General features: G+C 48.2%; 1 protein-coding gene across 9 annotated transcripts in view; it reads right to left on the bottom strand.

Annotated features, from left to right (window-relative positions):
- The window catches only part of nolo (no long nerve cord), a 485,538-nt gene that overhangs the window by 130,619 nt on the left and 335,681 nt on the right, over positions 1-19,238 (bottom strand). For all 9 annotated transcript variants that reach the window (XM_070101993.1, XM_070101995.1, XM_070101994.1 and 6 more), the window contains exon 3: positions 7,496-7,579. In XM_070101993.1, coding sequence (XP_069958094.1) covers positions 7,496-7,579 — 84 coding nt within the window. The remainder of the gene's footprint in view (positions 1-7,495; positions 7,580-19,238) is intronic.

Here is a 19,238-nt window from a genome sequence, read left to right as displayed (position 1 = left end):
AGAGACAGATGGAGAGGGGCCTTGTAATGGAACAAGAGACAGATGGAGAGGGGCCTTGTCATGGAACAAGAGACAGGAGAGGGGCCTTGTAATGGAACAAGAGACAGATGGAGAGGGGCCTTGTAATGGAACAAGAGACAGGAGAGGGGCCTTGTAATGGAACAAGAGACAGGAGAGGGGCCTTGTAATGGAACAAGAGACAGATGGAGAGGGGCCTTGTAATGGTACAAGAGACAGGAGAGGGGCCTTGTAATGGAACAAGAGACAGAAGGAGAGGGGCCTTGTAATGGAACAAGAGACAGATGGAGAGGGGCCTTGTAATGGAACAAGAGACAGGAGAGGGGCCTTGTAATGGAACAAGAGACAGATGGAGAGGGGCCTTGTAATGAAACAAGAGACAGAAGGAGAGGTGCCTTGTGATGGAACAAGAGACAGATGGAGAGGGGCCTTGTAATGGAACAAGAGACAGGAGAGGGGCCTTGTGATGGAACAAGAGACAGGAGAGGAGGGGCCTTGTGATGGAACAAGAGACAGGAGAGGAGGGGCCTTGTGATGGAACAAGAGACAGGAGAGGAGGGGCTTTGTGATGGAACAAAAGACAGGAGAGGAGGGGCCTTGTGATGGAACAAGAGACAGGAGAGGAGGAGCCTTGTGATGGAACAAGAGACAGGAGAGGAGGGGCCTTGTGATGGAACAAGAGACAGGAGAGGAGGGGCCTTGTGATGGAACAAGAGACAGAAGAGGAGGGACCTTGTGATGGAACAAGAGACAGGAGAGGAGGGGCCTTGTGATGGAACAAGAGACAGAAGAGGAGGGGCCTTGTGATGGAACAAGAGACAGGAGAGGAGGGACCTTGTGATGGAACAAGAGACAGGAGAGGAGGGGCCTTGTGATGGAACAAGAGACAGGAGAGGAGGGGCCTTGTGATGGAACAAGAGACAGGAGAGGAGGGACCTTGTGATGGAACAAGAGACAGGAGAGGAGGGGCCTTGTGATGGAACAAGAGACAGGAGAGGAGGGGCCTTGTGATGGAACAAGAGACAGGAGAGGAGGGGCCTTGTGATGGAACAAGAGACAGGAGAGGAGGGGCCTTGTGATGGAACAAGAGACAGGAGAGGAGGGACCTTGTGATGGAACAAGAGACAGGAGAGGAGGGGCCTTGTGATGGAACAAGAGACAGGAGAGGAGGGGCCTTGTGATGGAACAAGAGACAGGAGAGGAGGGGCCTTGTGATGGAACAAGAGACAGGAGAGGAGGGACCTTGTGATGGAACAAGAGACAGGAGAGGAGGGACCTTGTGATGGAACAAGAGACAGGAGAGGAGGGGCCTTGTGATGGAACAAGAGACAGGAGAGGAGGGGCCTTGTGATGGAACAAGAGACAGGAAAGGAGGGGCCTTGTGATGGAACAAGAGACAGGAGAGGAGGGGCCTTGTGATGGAACAAGAGACAGGAGAGAAGGGGCCTTGTGATGGAACAAGAGACAGGAGAGGAGGGGCCTTGTGATGGAACAAGAGACAGGAGAGGAGGGGCCTTGTGATGGAACAAGAGACAGGAGAGGAGGGGCCTTGTGATGGAACAAGAGACAGGAGAGGAGGGGCCTTGTGATGGAACAAGAGACAGGAGAGGAGGGGCCTTGTGATGGAACAAGAGACAGGAGAGGAGGGGCCTTGTGATGGAACAAGAGACAGGAGAGGAGGGGCCTTGTGATGGAACAAGAGACAGAAGAGGAGGGACCTTGTGATGGAACAAGAGACAGGAGAGGAGGGGCCTTGTGATGGAACAAGAGACAGAAGAGGAGGGGCCTTGTGATGGAACAAGAGACAGGAGAGGAGGGACCTTGTGATGGAACAAGAGACAGGAGAGGAGGGGCCTTGTGATGGAACAAGAGACAGGAGAGGAGGGACCTTGTGATGGAACAAGAGACAGGAGAGGAGGGGCCTTGTGATGGAACAAGAGACAGGAGAGGAGGGGCCTTGTGATGGAACAAGAGACAGGAGAGGAGGGGCCTTGTGATGGAACAAGAGTGAGAGAAAGATAATTATTTCATGTATAACAACCTAGTTAACCCTTGGCTCTTGTTAACATCTATTTTTAACAACAGTTATAATAACACACGCACATTAACAATATTAAAAAATAAGTCTGGTTAAAATTCTAGTAACTATGAACATTCTAATAATGTAGAAACAGTTTTTGCTACTAATTAAGCATTCGTTAGTAAAACGTTGGTTAATTAGCAGCATTCATCCCAGGAGGAGCAGGAAGATGACAAGCAGGAAGATGACAAGCAGGAAGATGACAAGCAGGAAGATGACAAGCAGGAAGATGACAAGCAGGAAGATGACAAGCAGGAAGATGACAAGCAGGAAGATGACAAGCAGGAAGATGACAAGCAGGAAGAAGACAAGCAGGAAGAAGACAAGCAGGAAGAAGACAAGCAGGAAGAAGACAAGCAGGAAGAAGACAAGCAGGAAGAAGACAAGCAGGAAGAAGACAAGCAGGAAGAAGACAAGAAGGAAGAAAAGCAGGAAGAAGACAAGCAGGAAGAAGACAAGCAGGAAGAAGACAAGCAGGAAGAAGACAAGCAGGAAGAAGACAAGCAGGAAGATGACAAGCAGGAAGAAGACAAGCAGGAAGAAGACAAGCAGGAAGAAGCCTAGCAGGAAGAAGACTAGCAGGAAGATGACAAGCAGGAAGAAGACAAGCAGGAAGAAGACAAGCAGGAAGAAGACAAGCAGGAAGAAGACAAGCAGGAAGAAGACAAGCAGGAAGAAAAGCAGGAAGAAGACAAGCAGGAAGAAGACAAGCAGGAAGAAGCCTAGCAGGAAGAAGACTAGTAGGAAGATGACAAGCAGGAAGAAGACAAGCAGGAAGAAGACAAGCAGGAAGAAGACAAGCAGGAAGAAGACAAGCAGGAAGAAAAGCAGGAAGAAGACAAGCAGGAAGAAGACAAGCAGGAAGAAGCCTAGCAGGAAGAAGACTAGCAGGAAGATGACAAGCAGGAAGAAGACAAGCAGGAAGAAGACAAGCAGGAAGAAGACAAGCAGGAAGAAGACAAGCAGGAAGAAGACAAGCAGGAAGAAGACAAGCAGGAAGAAGACAAGCAGGAAGAAGACAAGCAGGAAGATGACAAGCAGGAAGATGACAAGCAGGAAGAAGACAAGCAGGAAGAAGACAAGCAGGAAGAAGACAAGCAGGAAGAAGACAAGCACGAAGAAGACAAGCAGGAAGAAGACAAGCAGGAAGAAGACAAGCAGGAAGAAGACAAGCAGGAAGAAGACAAGCAGGAAGAAGACAAGCAGGAAGAAGACAAGCAGGAAGAAGACAAGCAGGAAGATGACAAGCAGGAAGAAGACAAGCAGGAAGAAGACAAGCAGGAAGAAGACAAGCAGGAAGAAGACAAGTAGGAAGAGGACAAGCAGGAAGACAAGCAGGAAGAAGACAAGCAGGAAGAAGACAAGCAGGAAGAAGACAAGCAGGAAGAAGACTAGCAGGAAGATGACAAGCAGGAAGAAGACAAGCAGGAAGATGACAAGCAGGAAGAAGACAAGCAGGAAGATGACAAGCAGGAAGAAGACAAGCAGGAAGAAGACAAGCAGGAAGAAGACAAGCAGGAAGAAAAGCAGGAAGAAGACAAGCAGGAAGAAGACAAGCAGGAAGAAGCCTAGCAGGAAGAAGACTAGCAGGAAGATGACAAGCAGGAAGAAGACAAGCAGGAAGAAGACAAGCAGGAAGATGACAAGCAGGAAGAAGACAAGCAGGAAGAAGACAAGCAGGAAGATGACAAGCAGGAAGAAGACAAGCAGGAAGAAGACAAGCAGGAAGATGACAAGCAGGAAGAAGACAAGCAGGAAGATGACAAGCAGGAAGATGACAAGCAGGAAGAAGACAAGCAGGAAGATGACAAGCAGGAAGATGACAAGCAGGAAGAAGACAAGCAGGAAGATGACAAGCAGGAAGATGACAAGCAGGAAGAAGACAAGCAGGAAGAAGACAAGCAGGAAGATGACAAGCAGGAAGAAGACAAGCAGGAAGATGACAAGCAGGAAGATGACAAGCAGGAAGATGACAAGCAGGAAGAAGACAAGCAGGAAGAAGACAAGCAGGAAGAAGACAAGCAGGAAGATGACAAGCAGGAAGATGACAAGCAGGAAGAAGACAAGCAGGAAGATGACAAGCAGGAAGATGACAAGCAGGAAGAAGACAAGCAGGAAGAAGACAAGCAGGAAGAAGACAAGCAGGAAGAAGACAAGCAGGAAGAAGACAAGCAGGAAGAAGACAAGCAGGAAGATGACAAGCAGGAAGAAGACAAGCAGGAAGATGACAAGCAGGAAGATGACAAGCAGGAAGAAGACAAGCAGGAAGAAGACAAGCAGGAAGAAGACAAGCAGGAAGAAGACAAGCAGGAAGAAGACAAGCAGGAAGATGACAAGCAGGAAGATGACAAGCAGGAAGAAGACAAGCAGGAAGAAGACAAGCAGGAAGATGACAAGCAGGAAGATGACAAGCAGGAAGAAGACAAGCAGGAAATGACAAGCAGGAAGATGACAAGCAGGAAGAAGACAAGCAGGAAGATGACAAGCAGGAAGAAGACAAGCAGGAAGATGACAAGCAGGAAGAAGACAAGCAGGAAGAAGACAAGCAGGAAGATGACAAGCAGGAAGAAGACAAGCAGGAAGAAGACAAGCAGGAAGAAGACAAGCAGGAAGAAGACAAGTAGGAAGAGGACAAGCAGGAAGAAGACAAGCAGGAAGAAGACAAGTAGGAAGAAGACAAGCAGGAAGAAGACAAGTAGGAAGAAGACAAGTAGGAAGAAGACAAGCAGGAAGAAGACAAGTAGGAAGAGGACAAGCAGGAAGAAGACAAGCAGGAAGAAGACAAGTAGGAAGAGGACAAGCAGGAAGAAGACAAGCAGGAAGACAAGTAGGAAGAGGACAAGCAGGAAGAAGACAAGTAGGAAGAAGACAAGTAGGAAGAGGACAAGCAGGAAGAAGACAAGCAGGAAGAAGACAAGTAGGAAGAGGACAAGCAGGAAGAAGACAAGTAGGAAGAAGACAAGCAGGAAGAAGACAAGCAGGAAGAAGACAAGCAGGAAGAAGACAAGTAGGAAGACAAGCAGGAAGAAGACAAGTAGGAAGAAGACAAGCAGGAAGAAGACAAGCAGGAAGAAGACAAGCAGGAAGAAGACAAGCAGGAAGAAGACAAGCAGGAAGAAGACAAGCAGGAAGAAGACAAGTAGGAAGAAGACAAGCAGGAAGAAGACAAGCAGGAAGAAGACAAGCAGGAAGAAGACAAGCAGGAAGAAGACAAGTAGGAAGAGGACAAGCAGGAAGAAGACAAGCAGGAAGAAGACAAGTAGGAAGAGGACAAGCAGGAAGAAGACAAGCAGGAAGAAGACAAGCAGGAAGAGGACAAGCAGGAAGAAGACAAGCAGGAAGAAGACAAGCAGGAAGAAGACAAGCAGGAAGAAGACAAGTAGGAAGAGGACAAGCAGGAAGAAGACAAGCAGGAAGAAGACAAGCAGGAAGAAGACAAGCAGGAAGAAGACAAGTAGGAAGAAGACAAGCAGGAAGAAGACAAGCAGGAAGAAGACAAGCAGGAAGAAGACAAGCAGGAAGAAGACAAGTAGGAAGAAGACAAGTAGGAAGAAGACAAGTAGGAAGAGGACAAGCAGGAAGAAGACAAGCAGGAAGAAGACAAGCAGGAAGAAGACAAGCAGGAAGAAGACAAGCAGGAAGAAGACAAGCAGGAAGAAGACAAGTAGGAAGAAGACAAGTAGGAAGAAGACAAGCAGGAAGAAGACAAGCAGGAAGAAGACAAGCAGGAAGAAGACAAGCAGGAAGAAGACAAGCAGGAAGAAGACAAGCAGGAAGAAGACAAGCAGGAAGAAGACAAGCAGGAAGAAGACAAGCAGGAAGAAGACAAGCAGGAAGAAGACAAGTAGGAAGAGGACAAGCAGGAAGACAAGCAGGAAGAAGACAAGCAGGAAGAAGACAAGTAGGAAGAGGACAAGCAGGAAGAAGACAAGCAGGAAGAAGACAAGCAGGAAGAAGACAAGCAGGAAGAAGACAAGCAGGAAGAAGACAAGCAGGAAGAAGACAAGCAGGAAGAAGACAAGCAGGAAGAAGACAAGCAGGAAGAAGACAAGCAGGAAGAAGACAAGTAGGAAGAAGACAAGCAGGAAGAAGACAAGCAGGAAGAAGACAAGTAGGAAGAAGACAAGCAGGAAGAAGACAAGCAGGAAGAAGACAAGCAGGAAGAAGACAAGCAGGAAGAAGACAAGCAGGAAGAAGACAAGTAGGAAGAGGACAAGCAGGAAGAAGACAAGCAGGAAGAAGACAAGCAGGAAGAAGACAAGTAGGAAGAGGACAAGCAGGAAGAAGACAAGCAGGAAGAAGACAAGCAGGAAGAAGACAAGCAGGAAGAAGACGAGTAGGAAGAAGACAAGCAGGAAGAAGACAAGCAGGAAGAAGACGAGTAGGAAGAAGACAAGCAGGAAGAAAAGTAGGAAGAGGACAAGCAGGAAGAAGACAAGCAGGAAGAAGACAAGCAGGAAGAAAAGTAGGAAGAGGACAAGCAGGAAGAAGACAAGCAGGAAGAAGACAAGCAGGAAGAAGACAAGCAGGAAGAAGACTAGCAGGAAGAAGACTAGCAGGAAGAAGACAAGCAGGAAGAGGACAAGCAGGAAGAAGACAAGCAGGAAGAAGACAAGCAGGAAGAAGACAAGCAGGAAGAAGACAAGCAGGAAGAAGACAAGCAGGAAGAAGACAAGCAGGAAGACAAGCAGGAAGAAGACAAGCAGGAAGAAGACAAGCAGGAAGAAGACAAGCAGGAAGAAGACTAGCAGGAAGAAGACAAGCAGGATGAAGACAAGCAGGAAGAAGACAAGCAGGAAGAAGACGAGCAGGAAGAAGACAAGCAGGAAGAAGACAAGCAGGAAGAAGACAAGCAGGAAGAGGACAAGCAGGAAGAAGACAAGCAGGAAGAAGACAAGCAGGAAGAAGACAAGCAGGAAGGGGACAAGCAGAAAGATAAGCAGGAAGAGGACAAGCAGGAAGAAGACAAGCAGGAAGAAGACAAGCAGGAAGAGGACAAGCAGGAAGAAGACAAGCAGGAAGAAGACAAGCAGGAAGAAGACAAGCAGGAAGAAGACAAGCAGGAAGAGGACAAGCAGGAAGAGGACAAGCAGGAAGGGGACAAGCAGGAAGAGGACAAGCAGGAAGGGGGCAAGCAGGAAGGGGACAAGCAGGAAGAGGACAAGCAGGAAGAGGACAAGCAGGAAGGGGACAAGCAGGAAGAGGACAAGCAGGAAGAGGACAAGCAGGAAGAGGACAAGCAGGAAGAGGACAAGCAGGAAGGGGACAAGCAGGAAGAGGAACAGCAGCAGCAGCAGCAGCAGCAGCAGCACTAAGGCCGAGCTTTACAGTTTAATAGTTATACCTCTAATAATAATAATAATAATAATAACAATAATAATAATACTTGTTACTGACCTCTGGGTCGTTTAGTGTGTGTTGTTGTTGTTGTTGTTGTTGTTGTAGGTCTGGTAGCTGGTCTGTGGCACTCACAACAAGGACCTGCAACACACACAACCTTCGTTATTGTACGTTGTTAGCCAACTATCTGGTCTTATTCCCTTATAACTATAATATTACCTAGCAAGGTGACAATGGTAGTGTAGATGGCATCTAGCAAGGTGACAATGGTAGTGTAGATGGCATCTAGCAAGGTGACAATGGTAGTGTAGATGGCACCTAGCAAGGTGACAATGGTAGTGTAGATGGCACCTAGCAAGGTGACAATGGTAGTGTAGATGGCATCTAGCAAGGTGACAATGGTAGTGTAGATGGCATCTAGCAAGGTGACAATGGTAGTGTAGATGGCATCTAGCAAGGTGACAATGGTAGTGTAGATGGCATCTAGCAAGGTGACAATGGTAGTGTAGATGGCATCTAGCAAGGTGACAATGGTAGTGTAGATGGCATCTAGCAAGGTGACAATGGTAGTGTAGATGGTATCTAGCAAGGTGACAATGGTAGTGTAGATGGCATCTAGCAAGGTGACAATGACAGTGTAGATGGCATCTAGAAAGGTGACAATGACAGTGTAGATGGTACCTAGCAAGGTGACAGTGGCAGCATAGATGGCATCTAGCAAGGTGACAATGGCAGCGTAGATGGCATCTAGCAAGGTGACAATGGCAGCGTAGATGGCATCTAGCAAGGTGACAATGGCAGTGTAGATGGCATCTAGCAAGGTGACAATGGCAGTGTAGATGGCATCTAGCAAGGTGACAATGGCAGTGTAGATGGCATCTAGCAAGGTGACAATGGCGGTGTAGATGGCATCTAGCAAGGTGACAATGGTAGTGTAGATGGCATCTAGCAAGGTGACAATGGCAGTGTAGATGGCATCTAGCAAGGTGACAATGGCAGTGTAGATGGCATCTAGCAAGGTGACAGTGGCAGTATAGATGGCACCTAGCAAGGTGACAGTGGCAGTATAGATGGCATCTAGCAAGGTGACAGTGGCAGTATAGATGGCACCTACCAAGGAGACAAGGACATGTGGCACTCCGAAGGCACTCAGCAACAACTAGACTAAAGGAACCTGACTCCCAGCACCTGGCAACGACACCTGACACCTAGCCTAGCCTAGGATGTCTGAACTTGAGCTGGGACACACACACACACACACACACACACACACACAGGCACATACAACAGGAAGGGCACTGCAATGGATCAGAGAACATCTAACAGGGAGGCAACAGCGAGTCATGGTCCGCGATGAGGAGTCAGAGTGGGCTCCGGTGACGAGCGGGGTCCCACAGGGGTCAGTCCTGGGACCAGTGCTATTCTTGGTATATGTGAATGACATGATGGAAGGGATAGCCTTAGAAGTGTCCCTGTTTGCAGATGATGTGAAGTTAATGAGGAGAATTAAATCAGACGCGGACCAGACAGTTCTACGAAGAGACCTGGACAGTCTGGATGCGTGGTCCAGAAACTGGCTCCTAGAATTTAACCCCGCCAAATGCAAAGTCATGAAGATCGGAGAAGGGCAAAGAAGACCGCAGACAGAGTATAGGCTAGGTGGCCAAAGGCTGCAAACTTCACTGAAGGAGAAAGACCTAGGAGTGATTATAATACCGAGTACATCGCCAGAAGCACACATTAACCAGATAACTGCTGCGGCATATGGGCGCCTGGCAAACCTGAGAACAGCGTTCCGGTACCTCAGTAAGGAATCGTTCAAGACTTTATACATTGTGTATGTCAGGCCCATACTGGAGTACGCAGCACCAGTTTGGAACCCACACCTGGTCAAACACTTCAAGAAATTAGAGAAAGTGCAAAGGCTAGTTCCAGAGCTAAGGGGAATGTCCTATGAAGAAAGGTTAAGGGAAATCGGTCTGACGACACTGGAGGACAGGAGGGTCAGGGGAGACATGATAACGACATACAAAATACTGCGTGGAATAGGCAAGGTGGACAGAGACAGGATGTTCCAGAGATGGGACACAGAAACAAGGGGTCACAATTGGAAGCTGAAGACTCAGATGAGTCAAATGGATGTTAGGAAGTATTTTTTCAGTCACAGAGTTTCTTAGGAAGAGGAATAGTCTGGCAAGCGATGTAGTCGAGGCAGGAACTATACATAGTTTTAAGACGAGGTATGATAAAGCTCATGGAGCAGGGAGAGGGAGGACCTAGTAGCGGTCAGTGAAGAGGCGGAGCCAGGAGCTGAGTCTCAACCCCTGCAACCACAATTAGGTGAGTACACACACACACACACACACACACACACACACACAGATGGTAACACTCATGGGAATAAGAAAATAAAGTCTGTATGTATCAGTCCTGTAGACTATTCGGAGAGAGAGAGAGAGAGAGAGAGAGAGAGAGAGAGAGAGAGAGAGAGAGAGAGAGAGAGAGAGAGAGAGAGAGAGAGACTAATAAAGAATTAGAGACAAACACATGCAGCATCGTCCACACGTCCCTGGAGGCCATCCACCACTACAATATCCTCTCAGCCTGACTGCAGAGGTGCTGGAGGCACTGTACCTGGAGGCAGAGGTGCAGTGGGAGGTTACTAGTGGCACCTCAACCCAGAGAGTAACCTCCAGGCTCAGTAACACAAAATAATATTAAGTATTACTGAGTATTTCCGCTAGGGGTCTTCCCTCTCCCCCAGGATGCCGCTCAAAACACCCAGGTACCTGTTTACTGCTAGGTGAGCACAGGTGTAAGGTGGCTTGCTAATACGTCTCGTCCTGCCCATGATGCTACCCACTACTGGACAGGGAGGGGGGAGAGAGAGACGATAGATATAAGAACGTGTAGTGCACGATAGATGTACACGCATGTCTACATGGCAAGGTGAACGAGGCCATCCACTGACATACAAACAGTGCCATCTACTGATATACAAACAGTGCCATCTACTGATACACAGATAGTGCAATCCACTGATATACAGACAGTGCCATCCACTGATACACAGACAGGACCATCCACTGATACACAGACAGGACCATCCACTGATACACAGACAGGACCATCCACTGATACACAGACAGGACCATCCACTGATACATAGAGAGGACTATCCACTGATACACAGACAGGACCATCACTGATACACAGACAGGACCATCTACTGATACACAGACAGGACCATCCACTGATACACAGACAGGACCATCTACTGATACACAGAGAGGACCATCCACTGATACACAGACAGGACCATCTACTGATACACAGACAGTGCCATCCACTGATACACAGACAGGACCATCACTGATACACAGACAGGACCATCCACTGATACACAGACAGGACCATCCACTGATACACAGACAGGACCATCACTGATACACAGACAGGACCATCCACTGATACACAGACAGGACCATCCACTGATACACAGACAGGACCATCCACTGATACACAGACAGGACCATCCAAAGATACACAGACAGGACCATCCACTGATACACAGACAGGACCATCACTGATACACAGACAGGACCATCACTGATACACAGACAGGACCATCACTGATACACAGACAGGACCATCACTGATACACAGACAGGACCATCTACTGATACACAGACAGGACCATCACTGATACACAGACAGGACCATCCACTGATACACAGACAGGACCATCCACTGATACACAGACAGGACCATCCAGTGATACACAGACAGGACCATCACTGATACACAGACAGGACCATCCACTGATACACAGACAGGACCATCCACTGATACACAGACAGGACCATCCAGTGATACACAGACAGGACCATCACTGATACACAGACAGGACCATCCACTGATACACAGACAGGACCATCCACTGATACACAGACAGGACCATCACTGATACACAGACAGGACCATCACTGATACACAGACAGGACCATCCACTGATACACAGACAGGACCATCCACTGATACACAGACAGGACCATCACTGATACACAGACAGGACCATCCACTGATACACAGACAGGACCATCCAGTGATACACAGACAGGACCATCACTGATACACAGACAGGACCATCACTGATACACAGACAGGACCATCCAGTGATACACAGACAGGACCATCACTGATACACAGACAGGACCATCCAGTGATACACAGACAGGACCATCCACTGATACACAGACAGGACCATCCACTGATACACAGACAGGACCATCACTGATACACAGACAGGACCATCACTGATACACAGACAGGACCATCCACTGATACACAGACAGGACCATCACTGATACACAGACAGGACCATCCACTGATACACAGAACCATCCACTGATAGACAGGACCATCCACTGATACATAGAGAGGATTATCCACTGATACACAGACAAGACCATCACTGATACACAGACAGGACCATCCAGTGATACACAGACAGGACCATCCACTGATACACAGACAGGACCATCCACTGATACACAGACAGGACCATCCACTGATACACAGACAGGACCATCCACTGATACACAGAACCATCCACTGATACACAGACAGGACCATCCACTGATACACAGACAGGACCATCCAGTGATACACAGACAGGACCATCCACTGATACACAGACAGGACCATCACTGATACACAGACAGGACCATCCAGTGATACACAGACAGGACCATCCACTGATACACAGACAGGACCATCACTGATACACAGACAGGACCATCCAGTGATACACAGACAGGACCATCCAGTGATACACAGACAGGACCATCCACTGATACATAGACAGGACCATCCAGTGATACACAGACAGGACCATCCACTGATACACAGACAGGACCATCCAGTGATACACAGACAGGACCATCACTGATACACAGACAGGACCATCCAGTGATACACAGACAGGACCATCCACTGATACACAGACAGGACCATCACTGATACACAGACAGGACCATCCAGTGATACACAGACAGGACCATCCACTGATACATAGACAGGACCATCCAGTGATACACAGACAGGACCATCCAGTGATACACAGACAGGACCATCCAGTGATACACAGACAGGACCATCCAGTGATACACAGACAGGACCATCCAGTGATACACAGACAGGACCATCCAGTGATACACAGACAGGACCATCCAGTGATACACAGACAGGACCATCCAGTGATACACAGACAGGACCATCCAGTGATACACAGACAGGACCATCCAGTGATACACAGACAGGACCATCCAGTGATACACAGACAGGACCATCCAGTGATACACAGACAGGACCATCCAGTGATACACAGACAGGACCATCACTGATACACAGACAGGACCATCCACTGATACACAGACAGGACCATCCACTGATACACAGACAGGACCATCACTGATACACAGACAGGACCATCACTGATACACAGACAGGACCATCCACTGATACACAGACAGGACCATCACTGATACACAGACAGGACCATCCACTGATACACAGAACCATCCACTGATAGACAGGACCATCCACTGATACATAGAGAGGATTATCCACTGATACACAGACAAGACCATCACTGATACACAGACAGGACCATCCACTGATACACAGACAGGACCATCCAGTGATACACAGACAGGACCATCCACTGATACACAGACAGGACCATCCACTGATACACAGACAGGACCATCCACTGATACACAGAACCATGCAGTGATACACAGACAGGACCATCCACTGATACACAGAACCATCCAGTGATACACAGACAGGACCATCCAGTGATACACAGACAGGACCATCCAGTGATACACAGACAGGACCATCCACTGATACACAGACAGGACCATCCACTGATACACAGACAGGACCATCCACTGATACACAGAACCATCCAGTGATACACAGACAGGACCATCCACTGATACACAGAACCATCCAGTGATACACAGACAGGACCATCCAGTGATACACAGACAGGACCATCCAGTGATACACAGACAGGACCATCCAGTGATACACAGACAGGACCATCACTGATACACAGACAGGACCATCCACTGATACACAGACAGGACCATCCAGTGATACACAGACAGGACCATCACTGATACACAGACAGGACCATCCAGTGATACACAGACAGGACCATCACTGATACACAGACAGGACCATCCAGTGATACACAGACAGGACCATCCAGTGATACACAGACAGGACCATCCAGTGATACACAGACAGGACCATCCAGTGATACACAGACAGGACCATCCAGTGATACACAGACAGGACCATCACTGATACACAGACAGGACCATCCACTGATACACAGACAGGACCATCCACTGATACACAGACAGGACCATCACTGATACACAGACAGGACCATCCAGTGATACACAGACAGGACCATCACTGATACACAGACAGGACCATCCAGTGATACACAGACAGGACCATCCAGTGATACACAGACAGGACCATCACTGATACACAGACAGGACCATCACTGATACACAGACAGGACCATCCACTGATACACAGACAGTACCATCCAGTGATACACAGACAGGACCATCCAGTGATACACAGACAGGACCATCCAGTGATACACAGACAGGACCATCCAGTGATACACAGACAGGACCATCCAGTGATACACAGACAGGACCATCACTGATACACAGACAGGACCATCACTGATACACAGACAGGACCATCACTGATACACAGACAGGACCATCCACTGATACACAGACAGGACCATCACTGATACACAGACAGGACCATCACTGATACACAGACAGGACCATCCAGTGATACACAGACAGGACCATCCAGTGATACACAGACAGGACCATCACTGATACACAGACAGGACCATCACTGATACACAGACAGGACCATCACTGATACACAGACAGGACCATCACTGATACACAGACAGGACCATCTACTGATACACAGACAGGACCATCACTGATACACAGACAGGACCATCCACTGATACACAGACAGGACCATCACTGATACACAGACAGGACCATCACTGATACACAGACAGGACCATCACTGATACACAGACAGGACCATCCAGTGATAAACAGACAGGACCATCACTGATACACAGACAGGACCATCCAGTGATACACAGACAGGACCATCCAGTGATACACAGACAGTACCATCCAGTGATACACAGACAGGACTATCACTGATACACAGACAGGACCATCCACTGATACACAGACAGGACCATCCAGTGATACACAGACAGGACCATCACTGATACACAGACATGACCATCACTGATACACAGACAGGACCATCCAGTGATACACAGACAGGACCATCCAGTGATACACAGACAGGACCATCACTGATACACAGACAGGACCATCCACTGATACACAGACAGGACCATCCAGTGATACACAGACAGGACCATCCAGTGATACACAGACAGGACCATCCAGTGATACACAGACAGGACTATCACTGATACACAGACAGGACCATCCACTGATACACAGACAGGACCATCCAGTGATACACAGACAGGACCATCACTGATACACAGACAGGACCATCACTGATACACAGACAGGACCATCACTGATACACAGACAGGACCATCCAGTGATACACAGACAGGACCATCACTGATACACAGACAGGACCATCCAGTGATACACAGACAGGACCATCCACTGATAGACAGGACCATCCAGTGATACACAGACAGGACCATCACTGATACACAGACAGGACCATCCAGTGATACACAGACAGGACCATCCAGTGATACACAGACAGGACCATCCACTGATACACAGACAGGACCATCCAGTGATACACAGACAGGACCATCACTGATACACAGACAGGACCATCACTGATACACAGACAGGACCATCCAGTGATACACAGACAGGACCATCACTGATACACAGACAGGACCATCCAGTGATACACAGACAGGACCATCCAGTGATACACAGACAGGACCATCCACTGATACACAGACAGGACCATCACTGATACACAGACAGGACCATCCACTGATACACAGACAGGACCATCCAGTGATACACAGACAGGACCATCCAGTGATACACAGACAGGACCATCCAGTGATACACAGACAGGACCATCACTGATACACAGACAGGACCATCCAGTGATACACAGACAGGACCATCCACTGATACACAGACAGGACCATCCACTGATACACAGACAGGACCATCCACTGATACACAGACAGGACCATCACTGATACACAGACAGGACCATCCAGTAATACACAGACAGGACCATCACTGATACACAGACAGGACCATCCACTGATACACAGACAGGACCATCCAGTGATACACAGACAGGACCATCACTGATACACAGACAGGACCATCCAGTGATACACAGACAGGACCATCACTGATACACAGACAGGACCATCCACTGATACACAGACAGGACCATCCAGTGATACACAGACAGGACCATCACTGATACACAGACAGGACCATCCACTGATACACAGACAGGACCATCCAGTGATACACAGACAGGACCATCACTGATACACAGACAGGACCATCCAGTGATACACAGACAGGACCATCCAGTGATACACAGACAGGACCATCCAGTGATACACAGACAGGACCATCCAGTGATACACAGACAGGACCATCCAGTGATACACAGACAGGACCATCACTGATACACAGACAGGACCATCCACTGATACACAGACAGGACCATCCAGTGATACACAGACAGGACCATCACTGATACACAGACAGGACCATCCACTGATACACAGACAGGACCATCCAGTGATACACAGACAGGACCATCACTGATACACAGACAGGACCATCCAGTGATACACAGACAGGACCATCCAGTGATACACAGACAGGACCATCCAGTGATACACAGACAGGACCATCCAGTGATACACAGACAGGACCATCACTGATACACAGACAGGACCATCCACTGATACACAGACAGGACCATCCAGTGATACACAGACAGGACCATCACTGATACACAGACAGGACCATCACTGATACACAGACAGGACCATCCAGTGATACACAGACAGGACCATCCAGTGATACACAGACAGGACCATCCACAGCGTCAGAGAGATGGAACGGACATCTGGTTGTCAACCTGTAAATCCCAGGTCAGTGTGTAGTGTTGGACATACCCTCAGTCTCTCCCAAAAAATACGGGACATGGAAGTGAAAACTAGAGTGAGAGAGATAATAGGAACAGTCAACGAGAGACAGTGAGAGGCATTACGAGGCAGTACCATCACCAGCATGGCAGAGTTGTAGCCATATCTTAATATATTGTGAAACACGGGCAGTGAGAATGATTGTGTGAGGGAGAGAGAGAGAGAGAGAGAGAGAGAGAGAGAGAGAGAGAGAGAGAGAGATACTTTGTTATCACATACTGTCCCTTAGCTTCCCTTTTATCCATGCCCCTTATCCTCACACCCGTCCCCTTTGCACATGTCCCCCTACCAGGTAACAAATGGGAAGGCAGAAGAGAGACACAAATAATCGGAACTGGTGAAGACAACAATGGACAGAAGTCAGTATGTTAAGGATGCTACAAGACTGGGAGGAGGCGAGACTAGACTGGTTATTTGCACTAAATACTGCAGGTTTTCGAAGGTACTTATACGTACAAAGTACTCTCACCCAACACGTCATTCAACACTTCTGACAGGATTAGAAATATACTTTGACACTCACAAATCAAAAATATTTTAGAAATTAAAAGTGATTTAAACACACGACATCTAGATATAGTTGAAACTTGATGTGGAAAAAACTTCGGAGCTGTTTTATGAGTTTTGGTGTTAAAAATCCCGAGATATCTTTAAGATGATTGATTTTTTTCCTTCGAGAAGAACTTGATAAGTTCCTGAAGTCAGTTCCTGACCAGCCGGGCTGTGGTTTGTATGTTGGACTGCATGTGGTCAGCAGTAACAGCCTGGTTGATCAGACCCTGATCCACCAGGAGGCCTGGTCTGGCACCGGACCTCAGGGAGCATTGACCCTCGCAAAAATATACTTCAGGCACTCTCTGTCAAAACTTGTGTTGTCACAAGGAGTGCTTTCAGTGCGCAGGTTTGGAATTAATTCCTCCAGGATTTACCAAGTGTAAATTATGATGTATCTGTCTAGCCTACGTTTCAATACGTACAACTGAAGGTACTTCAGACGATCCCAGTAGTTGAGATGCTTGAGAGCAGTGAAGGTTGTCTAAGTCTACAAGCTCTGTAATCTTACCTGTCTTGGGTGGCTCGTGGCCTGGTAGGCAAAGCTCTCGCTTCACAAGCTGAATGTCCGGGTTCAATTCCCGGCAAGGGTGAAAACATTGGGCGTGTTTCCTTGTATCTGTTGTCCATGTTCAACCATCAGTGTTAGTGGACTGGTGTGAGTCGCATGCTAGGGACAAGATTGGCCTAATTTGCGGAAAATTCTGTGCATAACAAGTGGCTTTCTAAGTAGTAGTTGTGTGTCACTGATAGTCAGCTATGGTCTGTAATATCTTGTATATGTACTTGTAGAAATAAAGATATTAAGGTGAGTGTTTGTATACAAGAACCGGGAGACAATATCATGTTACTTGAACAATATTATCATTGACACGGGTATCCAAGATTATCCTTTATGTTTTATATCCCCCCACCCCCATTCTTTTCCACTTCCTCGTTCCACTACCCTCTTCCACCTCCCTCTTCCACTACCCTCTTCCACCTCCCTCTTCCACCTTCCCTCCTCACTTTAAGGGCATTACAATTCCTCCTCCTGGCTGCTACTACATCTTCCTAGCAATCTTTTGACGTATTACTGGGCCATCTCTCTCCCATGTTAGTCTCCTCCTCCTCCACCTCCTGTTGGAGGCCTCTCCCTCAGACCTTCCTAATCCTTCTGTGAAGCCATCCCTCTCAGACCTCCCTAATCCCTTTGTGAATCCATCTCTCTCAATCGATTACCCTGTAATGGCACCCCTCACACACACACACACACACACACACTGCAGAATCACCTATTTCTTTCACCACTTACTCCTGCTCCTCCTCCTACAAGTTACAATGGCTGCTGGGACCACTGAAGACTAGAGACCCCAACACAGACCATAATAGCCCATCAGTCTTGTACAACTGGGGACTCAAGGCCAGCCAGACCGAGCCTATATCTTCCTCCATAATCAATATCTCTCGCACACACATCAACCATAGCGAGGTTACCACCCCTCACCCCTCCAGCGTAGGTCTATACTCCCTCACCCCTCCAGCGTAGGTCTATACTCCCTCACCCCTCCAGCGTAGGTCTATACTCCCTCACCCCTCCAGCGTAGGTCTATACTCCCTCACCCCTCCAGCGTAGGTCTATACTCCCTCACCCCTCCAGCGTAGGTCTATACTCCCTCACCCCTCCAGCGTAGGTCTATACTCCCTCACCCCTCCAGCGTAGGTCTATACTCCCTCACCCTTCCAGCGTAGGTCTATACTCCCTCACCCCTCCAGCGTAGGTCTATATTCCCTCATCCCTCCACCGTAGGTTTATATTCCCTCATCCCTCCAGCGTAGGTCTATATTCCCTCACCCCTCCAGCGTAGGTCTATATTCCCTCACCCCTCCACTATATAAACTACAAGACCTATCACCACCAGAGAGGGGGAC

This window comes from Cherax quadricarinatus, chromosome 79 (genome assembly GCF_038502225.1).
Source record: "Cherax quadricarinatus isolate ZL_2023a chromosome 79, ASM3850222v1, whole genome shotgun sequence".
NCBI lineage: Eukaryota > Metazoa > Arthropoda > Malacostraca > Decapoda > Parastacidae > Cherax > Cherax quadricarinatus.
Note: the sequence above shows the minus strand (reverse complement) of the source record. Positions and strands in the feature narration are given on the sequence as shown.